The 23,169-nt window shown below is 52.7% G+C and overlaps 1 protein-coding gene across 1 annotated transcript in view; it reads left to right on the forward strand.

Annotated features, from left to right (window-relative positions):
• The first annotated feature begins 373 nt into the window (after positions 1-373).
• Positions 374-23,169, forward strand: part of MAMDC4 (MAM domain containing 4) — a 56,860-nt gene continuing 34,064 nt past the window's right edge. The window contains exons 1-8 of the mRNA XM_044993120.1: positions 374-464; positions 8,604-8,717; positions 10,170-10,343; positions 12,578-12,703; positions 14,627-14,772; positions 15,383-15,452; positions 16,102-16,230; positions 18,728-18,874. Coding sequence (XP_044849055.1) covers positions 425-464; positions 8,604-8,717; positions 10,170-10,343; positions 12,578-12,703; positions 14,627-14,772; positions 15,383-15,452; positions 16,102-16,230; positions 18,728-18,874 — 946 coding nt within the window. The 5' untranslated portion in view covers positions 374-424. The remainder of the gene's footprint in view (positions 465-8,603; positions 8,718-10,169; positions 10,344-12,577; positions 12,704-14,626; positions 14,773-15,382; positions 15,453-16,101; positions 16,231-18,727; positions 18,875-23,169) is intronic.

The following is a 23,169-nucleotide window of genomic DNA, read 5'->3' on the forward strand; positions in this document are numbered from 1 at the left end:
TGAGGACAAGTAAGGGCTCCTTGGGGGCTGGCTGGGGATACCCAGGAGTCCTCTATTGTTGACCCTCTGAAAGACCCGCTCCCCCATCACACACTCCTCCTGGGAGTGAGATGGGTCCATGGTCACTGCTCCCCAGGATGTGGTGGTACTGGCGCGGCCAAAAAGCTGTCATTCTGCTCCACCCCTGAATGTCCCTGGCTACAGTGTCAGTTCCACAGGGAAATGCCCTGCTGATAAAACCTGCTCCCCTGGGACTGATTGCACTGGGATCAAGAGCTCTGCAGTGCGGGTAAGCGCTGGGGCTGAAGTCCAGAGCTTGTCAAGTCCTTGGGAGCTGGTTGCAGCCTTCGCTCTGCAGCACAGCCCTTCCGGTGGCTGTGTCAGCTCCCAGCTGCACACCTGCCCCGGGGCACAGGCTCAGGAGATGCCTGCGCGGCTGTTCCTCTTGATTCTGATGCTCTCTGGTAAGTTCTCCTCACAATGCAGCACCTCCCAGCAGGACATTTCTGGGGGAGGGTGGGGGACAAGCCACCACTTGCTAGTTCAGATTCAACCTCCACCTATGACTTCTCTGGGGAGGGACAGCTCAGTGGTTTGAGCATTGGCCTCCTAAACCCAAGGTTGTGAGTTCAATCCTTGAGGGGGCTATTTAGGGAACTGGGGTAAAAATCTATTTGGGGATTGGTCCTGCTTTGAGCAGGCGGTTGGACTAGATACCTCTTGCAGTCCCTTTCAACCCTGAGATTCTATGATTCATGGTGTGGGGTTGTAACCTCCTGCCATGCCAGGGCTTTAAGGAGACATTTTGCCCTTAAACAAGAAGCTGCGGCCAGATTGGCTTTGATCATGCCACATGTTAGACCGGATAGTTCCCTTGGACTGAGTTGCCACAGAGCAAAAGGTACGTTGAGCCTTGGATGACTCCACACTAAAGGAAGGAGTGTTCTCTAGTGGTTAGAGCATCAGACTGGCATTCAGTGAACCTAACTTCTATTCCCAGCCTTGCCATTGATTCCCTGGATGACCTTGGGCAAGTCACTGCCTCTCTCCATGCCTCAGTTTCCCCTTTGTCATGTCTCTTTAGACTGGGCTCTTCAGCACAGGGTCTGGTTTCTCACTCGGTGTTTGTACAGCATCGAGCACAGTGGGAGCCTGAGCTCAGGTGGCGCCTCCAGGCACCGCTGAAAGACGAACACTGGAGCTGAGGGAACTTTTCCGAGGGAACAGGAACAGGAAATGCTGACTTGAGTAAATCAAAATGTTTCACAGGAACAGATTGATTTAATCAGAATGCTCCTGGGAGATTACTGAACTGGTTTATTTCAGCTGCATCGTGTGGACACGTTTAATACAATGGATCCATTCCTGTTGTTCTGTTATTAGTTAGGTGCAGTCCCCTAGCGCCTAGGCGCCTTCGTCCTGGACCAGGAACCCTTTGTGTTAGGTGTTGTGCAAACACAGACCCAAACGATTGTCCCCACTCTAAAGAGCTTCGCACCGAATCCAGCAGAGAACAGGCAGCTGGATGATGAAGTCTAAAGGAAATTTTTTTATAAAATCAAAACAAAACCGGACTTCTGGCAACCCAAGGTGGAGGGTCCAGGGCTCCTCACAGCGGCCTGGGCTCCCTGGGCAGCTCTTACCATGGCCCTGCTGGCTCCAGCTTCTGGCTTGGCCGGGGATCGGGGCCTTGGGTGGGAAGGGGCGGAGCAGAGGCAGGGCACAGTGGTGATGGAGGTGTGGGGGGGCCCAAATGGTCTTCGTGCCCAGGGCCCCAAAAAATCTTAATGTGCCTCCGTCAAGGGAGGAGGATTTCAAACCTGAGCGTTAGGTCCATCCTCTCCAGGTTGGGATGTGAACGCTGATTGGATGCCAGCGATGCCATTCAAACATCAGTAATACCAGCATTGCTCAGGCTCTGATTCTTCCTCGGGTGTACGTTCATTTTATGACAAGATTGATACAGGGGTTATTGCACACCTGAGTGATTACTAACTATTGGGCTGGGAAGAGGCCAGAAATGCCAGTTCACAAAGGATTTTGAAATATGGATTCATTCAGAATTGGAATGAAACTGCACAATATTGAAATTCTCCATGAAGGAAAACTCTTTAAAAAATTAAGTTTTGTTTCAATTTTGACTTTTTTCAAGTTTTGTAGTCTATTATTATGAATTACAGATGGTGTATTGGCCTATAGTATATAACAGAATAGAAAATCAAACTGAAACACAAAATTATTTCAAACTGAAAAATTGAAATGTTTCATTCTGACAATTTTGCCTAACTTTAATGGCCAGAAAGATAAAGGAACAAATTATTAAACAATCAGTTTGTAAGGATAATCGTTTATAAGGAATAGCCAGCATGGATTTGTCAAGAACAAATCATGCCAAACCAACTCAACTTCCTTCTTCGACAGGGTTACTGACCTAGTGGATGTGCGGGAGAGGAAGCAGTAGATGTGCTATAGCTTGATTTTAGTAAGGCTTTTGATACAGTCCTATATGACATTCTCATAAGCAAATCAGGGAAATGTGGTCTAGATGAAATTACTGTAATGTGGATGCAAGACTGGTTGAAAAACCATATTCAAAGAGTAGTTATCAATAGTTCACTGTCAAAATGGAATGAAGTATCTAGTGGGGTCAGTCCTGGGTCTGATACTATTCAATATATTAATTCATGGTTAGGATAATGGATTGGAAAGTGTGCTTATGAAATTTGTGGATGACACCAAGCTAGGAGGGGTTGCAAACACTTTGAAGGACAGGATTAGAATTCAGAACTGGAGAACTGGTCTGAAAGCAACAAGAGGGAATTCAATAAAGACAAGTGCAAAAGTACTTCACTTAGGAAGGAAAAATCAAATGCACAACTACAAAATGGGGAATAACTGTCAAAGTGGTAGTACTGCTGAAAAGGCTCGGGGGGTTATAGTGGATCGCAAATTGAATATGAGTCACCAGTGTGATGCAATTGTGAAAAAGACTAACATAATTCTGGGTGTATTAACAGAAGTGTCATATGTAAGACAGGCGATAATTGTGCCACTCTGCTTGGGCCTGGTGAGGCCTCATCTGGAGTCCTGAGTCTAATTCTGGGCGCCACATTTCAAGAAATCTGTGGACAAATGGAGGGAGTCCAGAGGAGAGCAATAAAAAAGATAAAAGGTTTAGAAAACCTGACCTGTGAGGAAATGTTACAAAAACTGAGCCTGTTTAGTCTTGAGAACACTGAGGGCTTGTCTACACTTACCGGGGAATCGACACGGCAATCGATGCATTGACAGTCGATTTAGCGGGTCTAGTGAAGACTCGCTAAATTAACTGCAGATCGCTCTCCCGTCGACTCCTGTACTCCACCGGATCGAGAAGAGTAAGGGGAGTTGACGGGAGAGCATCTCCATTGCCATTGCGTAGTGTGGACCCCGCGGGAAATAGAGCTAAGCTATGTCGACTTGAGTTACGCTAGTCACGTCACTCACATTGCGTAGCTTAGATCGACTTTTCCCTTTAGTGTAGACAAGGCCTGAGAGGGGACCTGATAGCAGTCTTCAGATATGTTGAAGGCTTTTATAAAGAGGCCAGTGATCAATTGTTCTCCATGTGCACCAAGGCAGGTTGTTGAACCCCCGACATTGGAGGTTTATAAAAACAGGCTGGACAAACACCTGTCAGGGATGGTCTAGGTTTCCTTGGTTCTGTCTCAGTGCAGGGGGCTGGACTATATGGCCTCTCAAGATCCCTTCCAGCCAGACATGTCTATGATTCTATGACAATGTCAAAATGGGACATTTCAACAGTGTTAGGATTTTTTTTTCTGGTTTTCTTCCAAGGTGAAATTCCAGAGCACTCAATGAGTGGAGTGTTCCAACTGTTATCGGACTCCCATGCCCATGGAATATGGTTCTGTCAAAGCTCTTCTGCCCAGCTCTATTAGCTACAGTGCTATAGGAGCCACCCAAGGTGTGGGCTATATTGCCCAGCACTGCATGGCCTCTTGGGCCACATGGCTCCATATGGCTCTGCCAGGGACGTTTCTTCACCTGGAGAAAACTGTCAGACAGAGATGTGAGCTCTGCCCCCACAGACGGTGCCAGCTGGCACTGAGACAGGCCTAGTGGAAGGGATTATGGGATAAAGCACATTCTGAAGCAGGCTTGAAAGAATTCAGAGAGGGGAAGTTGTTACGTTCCATTTCTGGCACATTTCCATAAACATGTTGGTTCAATTGCCTAGGATTTGGTTAAAATACAATAATATTGTGATGCTGGCAGACCAGGTGCCAGTCGATGTCAAAGCCCCAGGCCTCACTGCATGCTTACAAATGCATGGCTGGAAGCCAGGCCAATTCACTAGTGTATCAGTGTAGATCAAAGTGATTGTTAAATGTGTAAGATAGTATTTAAACTTCATGAAAATGAATGGGACATTAAATGCATTGTTTTCACTTATCTGTATCCCGTTATAATATAATAGCAAACATCTACATTGTGTACACCCTGTAACTAAAGAACACCTCAAACGAGAAAGAGGCCTTGTGAAATGCAGATGAAGAACTCTAACAGAAAAGTGCTAATTTCAGATCAAGTTGTCATTGTGTGTGATGATCAGAGATCAAAGACTTAAAATGCATTCCTCACTCTCTGTCCGCAGAGAAGGAGCCCACGGGGGTAGTGACCCTGTCAGCTTGTTTTCTGTCAGAAAAAGCTGTAAGAATGGATTCATGGAAAGATCCTTCATGTCTGGACTGTTTGAACTCTTATAGGGAAGTGTACTGGATGCAAAGAAGAGATCCCCAGAGACAATCTGGGTTCCCTGAAAAGACTTTGGGGAAACTGGCAGTTTATTACATCACTGGCACCATTTGGAGTTACAAACTGTGACTCCCTGTGATGCACTCCCTGCATCTGATGAAGTGGGTTTTAGCCCACGAAAGCTTATGCCCAAATAAATTTGTTAGTCTCTAAGGCGCCACAAGGACTCCTCGTTGTTTTTGCTGATACAGACTAACACGTACCATTCTGAAACCTGTGACTCAGACGTTCATATATTTTACCTGCTTTAACCTCAATAACTCTCATTCCTCTTCTTAGCTAATAAACCTATAGTTAGTTTACTATAGAATTGGCTGCCAGCCTTGTCTTTGGTGTAAGATCTGGAGCACCAGTTGAACTGGGGTCAGTGACTGGTCTCTTGGGACTGGGAGCAACCTGATGCGGTGTGATTTTTGGCGTGACTATTTATTACAAAGGCCAGTTTGTCTGGGTAACAGGATAGACTGGTAGGGTTACCAACTTTCTGATTGCAGAAAACCGAACACCCTTGCCCCGCCTCCTACCCCACTCCTTCCACGAGGCCCCACCCCTTGCTCACTTGATCCCCCCTCCCTCCATCTCTTGCTCTCCCCCGCCCTCGCTCAATATTTTCACCGGGCTGGGGCAGGGGTTGGGGTGTGGGAGGGGGGAAGGGCTCCGGCTGTGGGTGTGGGCTCTGGGATGGGGCCGGGGATGAGAGGTTTGGGATGCAAGAGGGGGCTATGGTCTGGGGTAGGGTTTGGGGTGCAGGAGGGGGTGAGGGCTCCGGCTGTGGGTGTGGGCTCTGGGATGGGGCCGGGGATGAGAGGTTTGGGGTGCCAAAGGGGGCTATGGTCTGGGGTAGGGTTTGGGGTGCAGGAGGGGTTGAGGGCTCTGGCTGAGGGTACGGGCTCTGGGATGGAGCTGGGGATGAGGGGTTTGGGGTGCCAAAGGGGGCTCCGGGCTGGGGTCGAGGGGTTCAGCGTGTGGGAGGGGGTGCAGGGTGCAGGCTCTGGGAAGGTGTGGGAGGGGATTCCAACCTGGGGTTGGGGTGTGGGAGGGAGTGCAGGGTGCAGGCTCCAGCCAGGCGGTGCTTACCTCAGGCGGCCCCCAGAAGCGGTGATATGTCCCTCTGACTCCTAAGCATAGGGGTGGCCACAGGGGCTCCATGTGCTGCCCCCACCCACAGGCGCCGCCCCCGCAGCTCCCATTGGCCACAGTTCCTGGCCAATGGGAGCTGTGGAGTTGGCGCTCGGGGTGGGACACAAGCCCCTGGCGACCCCTACGCCTATGTGCTGGACATGCCGGACACTTCCGGGAGCCGCACGGAGCCAGGGCAGGTAGGGACTAGCCTGCCTTAGCCCCGTTGCACCACTGCCCGGACTGGTGCTGACTGGAGCTGCCAGGGTCCCTCTTTGACCGGGCGTTCTGGTGTAAACCGGACGCTTGGCAGCCCCATAGACTGGAGAGTCCAAGGGGACTGTCTGTGACTCCATGGTAAGACGGGTAGCATGAGCCAGGAGTTCACATTTGTTATGGGCTTGGGGAAGTCTAATTAGAGGCCACATCACCAGCTTTGGGTGTCTGCCGTTTTCTGACAGTCTGCCCTGCGGTCGGCACTCCTGGCCATGAGCCACTCCAGACAGCATGACAAATACTCAGTTAAATAGCATCACTGTTTTGTGAGGCTCACAAAGGTTATGCCGGAGTGTGAGTGCCAACCTCAGGACTGGCTCAGGGCACCAACCCCAAATGTTGTGAGTTCTGTACTTAGATTTCACCAACCAAATGCACCAAGTGAAAACTCCTCAGGCACCCAAACCATGCCCTCCCCCCACCCGCACTGCCCCTTCCATCAATGCCTGGCCCCTACCCCCGAGGCCCCCGCCCCCATGGCACCCCTTCTCCCTGAGGCCCTGCCCCTCCCCCAAGGCCCCGCCCCTGCGCCGTCTCTTTGCCTTAAGACCCATCCCCCGCTCTCTCCTCTCCTCCTCCCATCGCTCACCCTTACACATGGTAAAAAGTGATGGGGCCACGGCCCCCTGCCACACCCCCCATTCTGGCGCCCCTGGTCACAGACAGTCCCCTTGGGTTCTCCAGTCTGTCTTGCCACACAGGTGACCAAGTGTCTGTGATCGATGGCCCCTTGTACCAAGAATCACAGCAATGTTCAGGTTATTTCTGATCCCAATGGACCAGTCACTTGCCCCAGTCAGTTGTGCTTTAGGTCTCACCCCAAAGCCAAAGCTTGGAGCCAATCCTGTAGTAAACGATATGAAAACGTATTAAACAGGAAAAGGAAATTAGAGTGTTATTTGCAAGCCAGCAAATATAGACACACAAGTGACACACATGAATTACAGTCTTAGGTTTCACAAGAGAATATAGGCCTCTGTAATCAGCAAGCTCTGCACGTCCTTTAGGGCGAACCCAGGCTAAGCAGCTGAGGATCTCTTGGTTATGCCTAAAAAGAGCTTGTGCCCCCCTGCGCCTGAGTCCAAGCAGCCTAGAGACCTTAGTTCCTTTGTTTGAGGTTTTTATCCCCCTCCTGCCATGTGCTCTGAGCTGCAGACTCAGCAGAGGGGCAGCGTCCGCTCAGGTGACTCATCATCACGGGAAGGGAGCAGCGGAGCAATAGGAGTCCTTTTGTTGACAGTTTGTCAGTCCAGATGGGGGAAGTTTCCAGTTGTAAGAACTGACATTGCTGGGTCTCCTCTTTGGGGAGAGGCGGGGGCATAACAATTTCTGTAGAAGAGCAGCTCCCTCTCCTGTATGGCAATTCAGTGCCAGAGGCTCCCAATACGCACGCTCCAATATTGCCTTCCAATCTGCAGCACAGATATTATAGGTAAGATGAATGCCGGCAGCAACTCACAAGCATTCACCAGAGTCTAGACACTAAAAACTTTCTTATCATTCTAATACCTATTTTATCGCTATTAACCCACACGTGTCCGGCTGAGACATGGAACCTTGGTGTGAGCTGGTGCCTGGTCTGCTGGCATTACATGTTAATCTCCAGATCTCAAGGCACTTTACAAGGCTGGCTCAGCACCATTATCTTCATTTTACGATGGGGAAACTGAGGCCTGGAGGGGGAAGTGACTTCCCAAGGTGTCACAAAGAGCTGGGAATAGATCTCAAGCCCCATTTCCCGCTGGAACCCGCTCTCTCCCAGAGCTGGCAATATACCCCCAGCATCCTGAGCTCTCACCATGCGACCAGGCTCCCGCCCACCCCCGGCATTGGAAGTATTTTATGGTGTATTTGAGACATGCCACTGTAAGGCAGAAGACTCCAAAGCTCAAATGTAGCCTGTGGGTCTTCAACTCCAGATCCCAACCTCCTAGCCCCAAATGCTGACTGGGCAGATGTCTTAGCTCTTTTTCACCACATGGTGACTTTCACTGGGATTTTGCCTCCATCCATGTTTAACTCTCCAGCCCATGAATTGTGGTAAATGGCCTCCCCAAAGCCACCATCTTCCTCCTGCAGCGCAGGCTGGTGAGAATGAGAACCAGGCCAAGCTACAGCCCAGCTGGGAAGGGCAGCCCTGCAATCTCCCCCGCAGATCCCCAGCCCAGCTCTGCAGGTGCTGAGGCTGGAGGGTTCAAAGGGGCCTATGAACATCGCAGGTGCAGAGGGTCAGAGAACTCGGAGCAGCTGCTCCTCACCTGTCAGGCCTCCAGCCTCGAGAGTCACAACCTGCTGTCAGCCCCTGCAGAGATGGGAGCCAGTGGCCAGGGACAGGCCTCAGAGCTGCCTGGGGCTGGCCCCCTGACGCTGGCTTTTACCCTCTCTGGTAGCTTGGCCTCACCCTGGCGTCCAGTCCGTCGTCATCAACAGATGCAGCAGCCCCGCCCCGAAGGTGTGCGACTTTGTTTGCGACTGCAGGGACTGCTCCGATGAGAACCAGTGCGGTGAGTCCCGGCTGCCTCTGGCTCTTCCTCGTTGGCTTTGGCTGCTCATTCCTGGGATTAGCAACCTGCAGCTCGAGAGCCTCGGGTCCCCCAGGGGTCCTGGGCCCTGAACCTGCTCCAAGAGAAGAGGAGGGAACCAGGTGAGGTTGCCAACCCTCCAGGATTGGCAGGGGTGGCTCTAGCTTTTTTGCCGCCCCAAGCATGGCAGTCAGGCAGCCTTCAGCAGCTTGCCTGTGGGAGGTCCCCGGTCCCGCGGCTTCGGCAGCGTGCCTGCGGGAGGTTCTCAGCCCCGCGGATTCGGCGGTGTGCCTGCGGGAGGTCCCTGGTCCCGCGGATTCGGCGGCGTGCCTGCGGGAGGTCCCCGGTCCCGCGGATTCGGTGGCGTGCCTGCGGGAGGTCCCCGATCCCGTGGATTCGGCAGCATGCCTGTGGGAGGTCCCTGGTCCCGCGGCTTCGGCGGCGTGCCTACGGGAGGTCCCTGGTCCCGCGGATTCGGCGGCTTGCCTGTGGGAGGTTCCCGGTCCCGCGGATTCGGCGGCGTGCCTGCGGGAGGTCCCCGGTCCCGCGGATTCGGCGACTTGCCTGCGGGAGGTCCCTGGTCCCGCGGATTCAGTGGCGTGCCTGCGGGAGGTCCCCAATCCCGTGGATTCGGCGGCTTGCCTGCAGGAGGTCCCTGGTCCCGCGGATTCGGCGGCGTGCCTGCAGGAGGTCCCTGGTCCTGCGGCTTTGGCGGCGTGCCTGCGGGAGGTCCCTGGTCCCGTGGATTCGGCGGCTTGCCTGCGGGAGGTCCCTGGTCCCGCGGATTCGGCGGCTTGCCTGCGGGAGGTCCCTGGTCCTGCGGCTTCGGCGTACCCACTGCCAAATTCCCACCGAATCCGCGGGACTGGCAGACCTCCCGCAGGTGCGCCGCCGAAGGCTACCTGACTGCAGGGACCTTGCAGGGACCGGCAGGGCACCCCCCACGGCTTGCTGCCCCACGGACGCGCTTGGAGCACTGGTGCCTGGAGCCGCCGCTGAGGATTGGCCTGGAGTCTCCTGGGATCGGCATCCATCTCCCGGTGACTATGGAAAGCAACCCAGGAGATTTTACTGGGATATTTTAAGAAAATGAAATTACATCATGTTTGGGGAAAAAAATCTCCAGGAATAGCTTCAGTCAGAGTTGGCAACCCTAGAACCAGGCCCCACTGCTTCACACAAGGATGAGCCGAATGCACTGCAGGGCTACGCAGCTCTGGCTTCCCGCTCCCTCTGCCTGGCCCCAGGCCCCACGAGAGCCACATGCCACTTACCCACCCACCTGAGTATCCCCTCGCCTCACCAATTCCACTCCTCCCCCCACCCCCAGGAATCCCCAAATGTCCGATGCGGCTGATTTCTCACCAGCAGGAACATGCACGAGTCCTGCCCAGCCCTCCTGAGCACTAATCACTCTCCTCTGCTTCCCAGCAGGTTACCACAAAGAATCAGGCATGCTGGGAACTCCCTTCACCTGCGATTTTGAAGAGGGCAACTGTGGCTGGAAGGACGTGAGCACTTCTGCCTACAGATGGGTCACAGACCGAGCCAGCGTCGCTATGTGGGGGACGGGACCCAGCGCCGATCACACTCGGGGCACCGATCTGGGTAACCGCACCACATTGTGCCGGGTAGCCAGTGGCCACTCTCGTTACCGCTGCACTGGGGTGTTAGAGCTGAAAAAATCACCCTCCCTGCAGCAGCTGTAGCTGACGAGCGTCTAGGGGTAGGGTGCACCGTGGTGGTCAGAACAGATCCACCTGTGATCGGCATACAGCGGCTCTTTGGGACTCCTTAGCCCTGTTGCTTGAAGGCTGGGATTATAAATGTACGAAAGCCAGGGTGTTACCTGCACGTACACTCTAGGGCTCCCACCTTTACCATTCTGTGGGCTCAAGGTGCAACCAAATTAATTTATCAGAGGGGAGCCGTGTTAGTCTGGATTGGTAAAAGCAGCAAAGAATCCTGTGGCACCTTATAGACTAACAGATGTATTGGATGCATGTACATGCATCCGACGAGGTGGGTATTCACCCATGAAAGCTCATGCTCCAAAACGTCTGTTAGTCTATAAGGTGCCACAGGACTGATTAATTTAGGCACCCCCACCTGTACCCAGTTCCTAATGCTCTGGGCAAAAGGCACCCACCCTTACCCAGTTCCTAGGGCTCAGGACATAATCTTCTGTGGGTCTGCAGGGTCTTTTACCAGTGAAGGAGCCTTACACAACAATAGTCTCTATTTATTAACAGCTATTTATTAACACTGGTCACCACTCCCAATAAGGCAAACAAACTTTTCCTGGTGGCCAGGCAGGATCAGGTCATTTGGGGTTCCAGCTTCTGCACAGTCTGATTGGCAGGTGTTGAGGTCAGGCAGCTCTGATCTCGGGTTGTGTCCTGGAGTTAGGTGCTAACGAACTTCCTTTTGGACCCCAGTTTATACAGTGAAACTTGAGTCCTGCTTAGCTCTACCGTCACCAACCATTGTAAACTGAAGTGCTGCAAGACAGTATTTTTCACCCATCCTAGCCCATTACAAAATCATTCTTTACCCAGTCAGAGCCCAGCACCTGAGTTGGTTTAACTCTTGCAAAACTAGTTATGCCACAGACAGAAACGATCAAAGAACCAGACGGAGACCCTACAGATAAACAGTAGAGAACTGGGCATCGTAAAGACAAAACAATAGTAGAGATTTCACAACACAACTGTTGAGAAGTGACTCCTTGCGAGGCAGAATGCTGTCAACGTTTTCTTTAAGCATTTTAAGCTCTGTTTCTTTATCTGGTGGTGGTGGCGGCACTGTTAGGACATTCTGCACAGCCCCATATTACATTGTTTGGATGTAAGTTAGAGGCAATGCGAGGATGTGACTCTCTTCTTCTTCGCTCATGGCTGCGACTGGCTGCTGCAGCTTCCTGCAGAAAAAGGCCTCAGACCTTGCAAGGGCATTTGGGAGCCAATTCTTTATTAGCCAGCGCAGAGCTGGTGTGAACTAGTGCTACTGACCCAAACAGGGGGTTTACCCTTCTCGGCTCCGGAGTAAACGGCTACCAGGATGTAGGGCACTGGGGAGTCTGGCCCTTGACGTTCTGAAAGGCCCATCCAGTCACATGACTTCATGGCACATTGGCAGAATTTGGTATTTCTATAGCTGGGCTTTGCCTTTATTCTTTAAAACACATGCTGGCTTTGGGTCCGTCTGCGCTGCAGTAAAACACCTGGGGCTGGCCCCTGTCCTCTGGCTTGGGGTTGTGGGGCTATTAAATTGCAGCGCAGACATCCAGGGACCCTCCCCATTCACACCCCTGAGCGGCACAGCTGGGTCGAGCTACATTTTAAGTGTAGACCAGGCCTGAGAAAAGGGCGAGGCATGATGGAGGTAGTCAGAGATGAGGAGGCCTGTGCAAGGAGCTGGCGTGAGTGGAGATGCAGAGAAGGGGTGGGGAAAGGCTGCTCTAGATGCCAGGGGCTGCAGAGGAGAAGGCTCTTTGCACAGGTAATAGTGACTCAATTCTCAGGTGTATATGGAATCATGCATTCAAATAAAACCCGGTAACCTCTCAGTGTGGCAGTGCTGCCCAGGAATGAGAACTGTTTTCACAGGATGCTGCTGTCTTTGAAATATCCCTCCCGAGGGGGCATTCCTCCTGTTGGTCTGTGTTAAGAACTGGAGCCCGGTTTTCACTTGCTGTAGGTGAGGCTCCTGGTGAGAACACACGTGGTGTGGCATTCGCAATGGGTCTGTTTCCCATGAAGTGGATCAGGGAAGGGAATGCGTCTCCTTCTCTGCCGGGCCCTGGCAATGTGAATGATCCTCCTGATGTATGCTCTCCCCAGGCTGGTACATGGCTGCAGAGATGCGCAGAAACACGTTTGCTGCCATCGCTAGGTTAAGGTCCCCTGTGATGCGACAAGCGGCAGCCACCTGTGAGATCCGAGCATGGTATCGCCTGTGGGAAACAGGTAAAGGTGCACACACTGCACTGTCTGCTACACCAGTGCTGTGCTGCTGGGGGATGGACCCAGCCTCTCCTACCCCTGCTACAAGCACAGGGACAAGATCTGGGCCTAGTGTTCAAAGGAGCACTGGAGGGGGCAGGGCAGCTGCAGAAGGTGGAGGCTGGGGTGGGCAGCTGGCCAGGACGACTGACCAGGTGCTCCCAGCACGCTGATGTGCTATTGTCTGGTATAGGGAGGGGTGAGGCCTGTCCAAAACAGCTGGTACGGGACCCTTCTGGAGACAGGATCTGGGCTTGATGGAGCCCTGTCTGATCCGATCTGGCAGTTCTTATATTCCTTATAAGAACTGAATTGTCAATGTTTTAGCAGCTACTGAGCACCAGATACCATTGGTATTACTACTAAATAGTCCCTTGCCTTCCACTCGCCCATTTCCTTCTGAGGGTCCATAAGCATTTTACAGACATTTCTGAATCCTCACAGTCTTCCTGTGATGTGGGGAATAATATAATCCCCATGTTATGGCTGGGGAAACTGAGGCATGGAGGGGGAAGGGATTTGCCCAGCTTCACCCAGTGAGTGCGTGGCAGAGCCAGGGATAGGGTCAGAATCTGTCATACTCTGTCTGGGTCTCTAGAGGGCCACTGGGCCCAGAGAGACTTTTCCAGCTGCTAGGCCACCGGCACTGGGTCTTTCTGGTGGGATTAAAGCAGAACCTTACAGACCTCAGGAATCCTGGTTCCCAGTTGCCCAGAAACTGCAGAGCACAAGCCAGGCTGGCCTTGCACCCTGAGCAGCAGCATTCTGTGCTGCTGTGCAGAAGGCTTGAGTGGGGGGCACCCCGGTGCCCTAGCTAGGATGAGAGGATGGCACGGGCTGGTGCTATAAGAACATAAGAACGGCCATACCGGGGCAGACCAAAGGTCCATCTAGCCCAGTATCCTGTCTACTGACAGTGGCCAGTGCCAGGTGCCCCAGAGGGAATGAATAGAGCAGGCAATCATCAAATGATCCATCCCCTGTCACCCATTCCCAGCTTCTGGCAAACAGAGGCTGGGGACACCATCCCTGCCCATTCTGACTAATAGCCATTGATGGTCCTATCCTCCATGAATTTATCTAGTTCTTTTTTGAACCCTGTTATAGTCTTGGCCTTCACAACATCCTCTGGCAAAGAGTTCCACAGGTTGACTGTGCGTTGTGTGAAAAAATACTTCCTTTTGTTTGTTTTAAACCTGCTGCTTATTCATTTCATTTCGTGGCCCCTAGTTCTTGAGTTATGAGAAAGAGTAAATATCACTTTCTTATTTACTTTCTCCACACCAGCCATGATTTTATAGACCTCAATCATATCTCCCTTTAGCCGCCTCTTTTCCAAGTTGAAAAATCCGAGTCTTATTAATCTCTCCTCATACGGCAGCCATTCCATACCCCTAATCATTTTTGTTGCCCTTTTCTGAATCTTTTCCAAGTCCAATATATCTTTTTTGAGATGGGGTGACCACATCTGCACGCAGTATTCAAGGTGTGGGCGTACCATGGATTTATATTGAGGCAACATGATATTTTCTGTCTTATTATCTATCCCTTTCTTAATGATCCCCAACATTCTGTTTGCTTTTTAAACTACCGCTGCTCATTGAGTGGATGTTTTCAGAGAACTATCCACACTGATGCCATGATCTATTTCGTGAATGGTAACAGCTAATTTAGACCCCATCGTTTGATATATATAGTTGGGATTACGTTTTTCCAATGTGCATCACTTTGTATTGATCAACACTGACTTTCACCTGCCATTTTGTTGCCTAGTCACCCAGTTTTGAGAGAATTGGTGACTAGAGACGCATGTCATGCTGGGGCACTCGGCGGGTGCCCCAGGCTGGAGGAGAGCCCATGTGATCATGGATCCTGGCTTGCTTCTAGGGCCTAACGAGACGGTGCAGCCGGCTCTGTGGGTGGAGCTGACATATGACAATGAGACCAGAACGCTGTGGCAGAGTCCCAAGAGCAGCATCTCTGCCTGGCAGGAGCTGGTTGCATACACAGGCCGGGTGCCAGGGGAGTTCCAGGTGAGAAACCAGCCATCAGCCTGCTCCGCGCCCCCTGGCAACAGCCTGAGCCAAGCTGGCAGAGCCTGAGCACATGCAGGCCTCCCATGCCAGCTAGGCATGATGTGCTGATACGTGGCCCTCCAGTGAGGGGGGCATGGGACACTGGCTTGTGGGGCAGCCAGGGAAGCGCAGAGCTGCAAAGGCAGGGAAAGGGCTGGGGAGCCATTGCAGCGGTGGCGTGTGGTGGCCAGAGATAGGTCACATGGGAACCAGCCGGCTCTGGAGATCAGGGCCCACAGCATTAGTATAGAACCAGGCCAGTGGCCAGACAGGCTCTAGACGGGCTAGTGTCTACAGACCCCCTCGGAGAGGGGCTAGTGCTCGGTGGGTGATGGGCCCTGGATGGCGCATGCCCAGCAAATGCAAACTCTGCCACACCTGCTGGGGGCTCATGTCAGCCCTGGCTGGGGGAGGCTACTGGCCCCACCTGCGGGGGAGGGCAGGCAGAGGTCTCTCCCCCTCCCCATTCCCACAGGAGGGGCGGGTCAGGCCGTGCCAGTCATGCTCACGTGGCACTTGTGCTGGTGTCTAGGCTGTGCCCACCCGGGGCTTCCCCTTCTCTTGGCAGATAACCCTCTCCTCGCGCCAGAGCTCCTTGCAGCTGGACGACGTGGAGTTCAGGAGCTGTGGCTTGCCACGTAAGGCAGCACCCCCCCTCGCACCTGCCTCTCCCCGGGGTGCTGCGCTTTGCTGTGGAGTCAGCAGGGAGCCAGTGCAAAGCCCCCAGACGCTTCCCTTGTTCCTTTCGCCTCCCCTCGGCTCGCCCAGAGCCCCTGGCCTAGAGCACACGGGCCCCCTCTGAAGGGCTGCTGCTGCGTGGGGAAGCGGGCACGCCCGCCGCACTGTGGCAGCTGCTTCCACCCCCCTGGCTGGCTGTGGATGTTGTGGATTCCCTGGGACCCCTGAGCCGCGGGGGCGGGGGTCAGAGGAAGTGACACCTCTACTGGCTGCAGAGGGCCCAGACCTGGGCCCAGAGCGTATGTGTCCCTGGGGCTGCACGTTGTGCCCGCACCGACACCTTGCGCCAGAGCCCCAGTCACCTACGCGGTGCTGGCTCCAGAGTCCCGCTGCTGCTCTTCTCAGCCAGGCTGGGCCCAGCAGCCCCGGCCACAGCCCCGCAGCAAGGGCTCAGCCCTCCCCAACCCTCAGCCTCATGCCCCCTCAACTCCCCGGGAGGCCCCAAGCACTGGGAGGCTGCCACGCCTCTGGGGAGTGGGCACCAGACCTGCCAAGCCGGGATTTGCCCTATCTCTCTGAGCGAGTTAACCCTTTCCTGCCTGCACTCAGCGCCCCTGAGCCTAGTGTGTGGCCCGGACGAGAGGAACTGCAGCCGTGGATCATGTGTGCAGCTGGAGCAGCTCTGTGATGGCACCGACGACTGCGGGGATCTGTCAGACGAATCCGCCACAGAGTGCGGTGAGTGTTCCCCAGCCGGAGAGAGCTCAGCACCGGCCGCCAGGGGCTGGAGAGTGGGCAGGGTTCCTAGGCTGGAGAGCACCAGCCACCAGGGACTGGAGAGGCTGCTAAAGGAGTTGGCCGATGAGATTGCAGAGCCGTTGGCCATTATCTTTGAAAAATCATGGCGATCGGGGGAGGTCCCGGACGACTGGAAAAAAGCTAATGTAGTGCCCATCTTTAAAAAAGGAAGAAGGAAGATCCAGGGAACTACAGGCCAGTCAGTCTCACCTCAGTCCCTGGAAAAATCATGGAACAGGTCCTCAAGGAATCAATTCTGAACCACTTAAAGGAGGGGAAAGTGATCAGGAACAGTCAGCATGGATTCACCAAGGGCAAGTCATGCCTGACTAACCTAATTGCCTTCTATGACGAGATAACCGGCTCTGTGGATGAGGGGAAAGCAGTGGATGTGCTATTTCTGGACTTCAGCAAAGCTTTTGATACAGTCTCCCACAGTATTCTTGCCAGCAAGTTAAAGAAGTCTGGGCTGGATGAATGGACAGTAAGGTGGATAGAAAACTGGCTAGATGGTCGGGCTCAACGGGTAGTGATCAATGGTTCCATGTCTAGTTGGCAGCAGGTATCAAGTGGAGTGCCCCAAGGGTCGGTGCTGGGGCCGGTTTTCTTCAATATCTTCATTAACAATATGGAGGATGGTGTAGACTGCACCCTTAGCAAGTTTGCAGATGACACTAAACTGGGAGGAGTGGTTGATACGCTGGAGGGTAGGGATAGGATACAGAGGGACCTAGACAAATTAGAGGATTGGGCCAAAAGAAATATGATGAGGTTCAACAAGGACAAGTGCAGAGTCCTGCACTTAGGACGGAAGAATCCCATGCACTGCTACAGACTAGGGACCGAATGGCTGGGCAGCAGTTCTGCAGAAAGGGACCTAGGGGTTACAGTGGACGAAAAGCTGAATATGAGTCAACAGTGGCCCTTGTTGCCAAGAAGGCTAATGGCATTTTGGGTTGTATAAGTAGGGGCATTTCTAGCAGATCGAGGGATGTGATCATTCCCCTTTATTCAGCACTGGTGAGGCCTCATTTGGAGTACTGTGTCCAGTTTTGGGCCCCACACTACAAAAAGGATGTGGATAAACTGGAGAGAGTCCAGCGGAGGGCAACAAAAATGATTACGGGGCTGGAGCACATGACTTATGAGGAGAGGCTGAGGGAACTGGGATTGTTTAGTCTGCAGAAGAGAAGAATGAGGGGGGATTTGATAGCTGCTTTCAACTACCTGAAAGGGGGTTCCAAAGAGGATGGATCTAGATTGTTCTCAGTGGTAGAAGATGACAGAACAAGGAGTAATGGTCTCAAGTTGCAGAGGGGGAGGTTTAGGTTGGACATTAGGAAAAACTTTTTCACTAGTCGGGTGGTGAAGCACTGGAATGGGTTACCCAGGGAGGTGGTGGAATCTCCTTCCTTAGAAGTTTTTAAGGTCAGGCTTGACAAAGCCCTGGCTGGGATGATTTAGTTGGGTTTGATCCTGCTTTGAGCAGGGGGGTGGACTAGATGACCTCCTGAGGTCCCTTCCAACCCTGAGATTCTATGATTCTATGAGAGTGGGCAGCGTTCCTAGGCTGGAGAGTGGGCAGGGTTCCCAGGCCAGAGAGCACTGAGCACCGGCCGCCAGGGGCTGGAGAGTGGGCAGCGTTCCTAGGCTGGAGAGTGGGCAGGGTTCCTAGGCTGGAGAGTGGGCAGGGTTCCCAGGCCAGAGAGCGCTGAGCACTGGCCGCCAGGGGCTGGGAGAGTGGGCAGCGTTGGTGGCCAGGGGGCACCGGCTGCCAGGGGCTGGAGAGTGGGCAGCGTTGGTGGCCAGGGAGCACCGGCTGCCAGGGGCTGGAGAGTGGGCAGCGTTGGTGGCCAGGGAGCACCGGCTGCCAGGGGCTGGAGAGTGGGCAGCGTTGGTGGCCAGGGAGCACCGGCTGCCAGGGGCTGGGAGAGTGGGCAGCGTTGGTGGCCAGGGTGCCAGGGGCTGGAGAGCAGTGATGCTGTTAAATCCAGACGAGAAGCACAGAGTGTGTGTGTGTTGGAGTCGGAGGTGGATGGGACCCAGTGGGTCTTTCCCAGTCCCCCCTGGAGGAGCAGGCTCGGATTGCTGGGGGGCTCTGTGCCTGAATGACTCCCAAGAGCTCAGAGTTTGGCCAAAACTTGTCATGTGCCACCCTGCTGCGCGAGCTGGGCCCGGCCCAGCACCTGGGAACTTTGGCTTTGCCTGGTTCCGGCTGGATGGGGAGGCGTCGAACAGCCCAGCCCCACCTTCCAAGGCTGTATTTGCTGGGAACGTCCCCCCAAGCCCAGAGCCCTGCCCCTGGGCTAAAGGGCCTAGGACACCCAGCCACGCAGTTCTGGCTCCTCCTAGAGAGGGCGGTGGCACGTGTGCCCACATACCCAGGCACCCCCGGCCAGCTCACTGGGATCTCTGGCCTGGATCTTTCTCCTTTTAGGATCGTTCACCAGCTGTTCCTTTGAGACGGGCTGGTGTGGCTGGAGCACTGTGCCCGATTACCCGACCTGGGTCAGGAACACAAGCCTCCACCTCGCACCTGGGGCCCGCAGGCCCACACGGGACCACAGCAGCAACAGCAGGACAGGTACCTCTGCAACCCACTGAGGGCTGCTGCGTCCCGTCCCCCCCCGTGCTGCGCCCATCCTCTCAGGAGAGGGAAGCAGAGTCAGGGATGCACCAGGGGCCTGGGCCGCTAAGGGGCCGAGTCGTTCTGCTGTGTGTGTCTAGGGCTGAGCAGATGCCAGAGTCTGACTCTGTTCCCTGCCCCCCAGGATGCTGCCCCCTGGAGTGATGTGTGGGGCCAGGTAACAGTCTGTGGAGAGGCCAGGGAGAAGCAGCTTGCAGATCCCACCCATTCCTCCTGGTCGTCAGGTCCCGGTGACTTTAGGATTGGCTCAGCTCTGCTCTTACTGCTGTGAGGACTCCATGCAGAGGGAGGGTTTGGATTTCCCTGGAATATTTCCTGCCCTGAGCCCTGGCCTGGCACAAGCCTGTTCACTGCTACAGCTCAGCGCCAAGACAAGCTGATGCTTCGCTTGCTCAGTGATTAGGTCACTGAACAGGGCCCAGGCTGGTTCTTAGGGCTTATGGAATAATCACACTCATGCTAGGGGCAGGTTCCACACAGGCTGCCTTCACTACCTTGATCATGGGTGTTCCCACAATGCACCGCTGGCCCTCTGGGGTGGCTGGATGGAGCAGGCTCCAAAGCCATGTCTTAGACCCCTCTGCTGGTGGTTCTGACCTGCCTGCGGGCCCCCCGCCTGCAGAGTCCTTGGCCTCTGGGTAAGGGGACAGCCACAATGTCCGCCTGGAAAGCAAGCTCTGTGGTTACTGGAAGGCACTGCCAAGAAAATAGAGCATAACAAATGTTAAACATTAACCCCCTGCCACCACACCTGGGACAGGCTGGGACCTCTGAGCCCCTGGGGAGGAGATAAAAGCAACCTGACCTTACTGCTCCCATAGAGGATGAGCTGTTCCCTCTGACACAGCACATCTGAGTGACCTTTGAGTCTGACAGTCCTTCCCCAAACACCCGCACCGGGCGTTGGTGCAGTCCCCTGCTGACAGGGGGGAGTTCCGGCTCGAAGGTGCTCTCCTGCATCAGTGCATTCTGATGTTGTGCTCAGTCCATGCACAGCAAGAGGTGTCTCTGCCCCACCAGCGCAGAACAGGGGTGTGGGGAGAGAAGTCCTAAGTCCCTGTCTGAGCCACTCTGCTCCCTGCTCCTTAGCTCGCTAGTTGCTTTGACTGTTGGATTTCTCAGTTGTCACAGGTACATTCTGATGTGCTCATAGATTCATAGGTTCTAGGACTGGAAGGGACCTCGAGAGGTCATCGAGTCCAGTCCCCTGCCCTCATGGCAGGACCAAATACTGTCTAGACCATCCTGGCTAGACATTTATCTAACCTACTCTTAAATATCTCCAGAGATGGAGATTCCACAGCCTCCCTAGGCAATTTATTCCAGTGTTTAACCACCCTGACAGTTAGGAACTTTTTCCTAATGTCCAACCTGAACCTCCCTTGCTGCAGTTTAAGCCCATTGCTTCTTGTTCTGTCCTTAGAGGCTAAGACGAACAAGTTTTCTCCCTCCTCCTGATGACACCCTTCTAGACACCTGAAAACTGCTATCATGTCCCCTCTCAGTCTTCTCTTTTCCAAACTAAACAAACCCAATTCTTTCAGCCTCCTTCATAGGTCATGTTCTCTAGACCTTTAATCATTCTTGTTGCTCTTCTCTGGACCCTCTCCAATTTCTCCACATCTTTCTTGAAATGCGGTGCCCAGAACTGGACACAATACTCCAGTTGAGGCCTAACCAGCACAGAGTAGAGCAGAAGAATGATTTCTCATGTCTTGCTCACAACACACCGGTTAATGCATCCCAGAATCACGTTTGCTTTTTTTGCAACAGCATCACACTGTTGACTCATATTTAGCTTGTGGTCCACTATAACCCCTAGATCCCTTTCTGCCGTACTCCTTCCTAGACAGTCTCTTTCCATTCTGTATGTGTGAAACTGATTGTTCCTTCCTAAGTGGAGCACGTTGCATTTGTCTTTGTTAAACTTCATCCTGTTTACCTCAGACCATTTCTCCAATGTGTCCAGAACATTTTGAATTATGACCCTGTCCTCCAAAGCAGTTGCAATGCCTCCCAGTTTGGTATCATCTGCAAACTTAATACGCGTACCTTCTATGCCAGTATCTACGTCGTTGATGAAGATATTGAACAAAGCCAGTCCCAAAACAGACCCCTGCAGAACCCCACTCGTTATACCTTTCCAGCAGGATTGGGAACCATTAATAACTACTCTCTGTGTACGGTTATCCAGCCAGTTATGCAGCCACCTTATAGTAGCCCCATCTAAGTTGTATTTGCCTAGTTTATTGATAAGAATATCATGCAAGACCGTATCAAATGCCTTACAAAATCTAGGTATACCACATCCATCGCTTCTCCATTATCCACAAGACTCGTTATCCTATCAAAGAAAACTATCAGATTGGTTTGACATGATTTGTTCTTTACAAATCCAGGCTGGCTATTCCCTATCACCTTACCACCTTCCAAGTGTTTGCGGATGATTCCCTTAATTACTTGCTCCATTATCTTCCCTGACACAGAAGTTAAACTCAGGGCTTGGCTACACTTACAAATTTGCAGCGCTGCAGCAGGGTGTGAAAACACACCCTCTGCAGCGCTGCAAATTGCGGCGCTACAAAGCGCCAGTGTAGTCAAAGCCCCAGCGCTGGGAGCCGCGCTCCCAACGCTGTCCGTTATTCCCCACAGGGAAGTGGAGTACGGACAGCGCTGGGAGAGTTTTCTCCCAGCGCTGGTGCTTTGATTACACTTAGCGCTTCAAAGCGCTGCCGCGGCAGCGCTTTGAAATGCAAGTGTAGCCAAAGCCTAACTGGTCTGTAGTTTCCTGGGTTGTTTTTATTTCCCTTTTTATAGGTGGGCACTATATTTACCCTTTTCCAGTCTTCTGGAATCTCTCCTGTCTCCCATGATTTTCCAAAGATAATAGCTAGAGGCTCAGATACCTCCTCTATTAGCTCCTTGAGTATTCTAGGATGCATTTCATCAGGCCCTGGTGACTTGCAGGCATCTAACTTTTCTAAGTGATTTTTAACTTGTTCTTTTTTTATTTTATCTTCTAAACCTACCCCCATCCTATTAGCATTCACTCTGTTAGGCATTCCTTCAGACTTCTCGGTGAAGACCGAAACAAAGGAGTCATTAAGCATCTCTGCCATTTCCAAGTTTCCTGTTACTGTTTCTCCCTCCTCACTGAGCAGTGGGCCTACCCTGTCCTTGGTCTTCCTCTTGCTTCTAATGTACTGATAAAAAGTCTTCCTGTTTCCCTTTATTCCTGTCGCTAGTTTGAGCTCATTTTGTGCCTTTGCCTTTCTAATCTTGCCCCTGCATTCCTGTGTTTGCCTATATTCATCCTTTGTAATCTGACCAAGTTTCCATTTTTTATATGACTCCTTTTTATTTTTTAGATCATGCAAGATCTCCTGGTTAAGCCAAGCTGGTCTTTTGCCGTATTTTCTCTCTCTCCTACCCAGCGCAATAGCTTGCTTTTGGGCCCTTAATAGTGTCCCTTTGAAAAACTGCCAACTCTCCTCAGTTGTTTTTCCCCCCAGTCTTGATTCCCATGGGACCTTACCTGTCAGCTCTCTGAGCTTACCAAAATCCGCCTTCTGAAATCCATTGTCTCTATTTTGCTGTACTCCCTTCTACCCTTCCTTAGAATTGTGAACTCTGATTTCATGATCACTTTCACCCAAGCTGCCTTCTACTTGCAAATTCTCAACGAGTTCCTCCCTATTTGTTAAAATCAAGTCTAGAACAGCTTCCCACCTAGTAGCTTTTTCAACCTTCTGAAATAAAAAGTTGTCTGCAATGCAGTCCAAGAACTTATTGGATAGTCTGTGCCCCGCTGTGTTATTTTCCCAACATCTATCTGGACAGTTGAAATCCCCCATCACCACCAAATCTTGGGCTTTGGATGATTTTGTTAGTTGTTTAAAAAAAGCCTCATCCACCTCTTCCACCTGGTTAGGTGGCCTGTAGTAGACCCCTACCACGACATCACTCCTGTTTTTTACCTCTTTTAGCCTAACCCAGGGACTGTCAACACTCCCGTCTCCTATGTCCATCTCCACCTCAGTCCAAGTGTGTACATTTTTAATATACAAGGCAACGCCTCCTCCCTTTTTCCCCGGTCTGTTTCAAACAGGGTCTTTGTTCCAGGGGTAGATGATGGCAGCAGAGGTCCTCAAGTTAAAGCAGCTCTCCGGCCTTTATGCAAGCAAAATCTTACCAGATCTTTGTCTTCCTTCCTGTCGTCAAGCCGCTTTGCG

This window comes from Mauremys mutica, chromosome 18, assembly GCF_020497125.1.
Source record: "Mauremys mutica isolate MM-2020 ecotype Southern chromosome 18, ASM2049712v1, whole genome shotgun sequence".
NCBI classification, from domain to species: Eukaryota; Metazoa; Chordata; order Testudines; family Geoemydidae; genus Mauremys; species Mauremys mutica.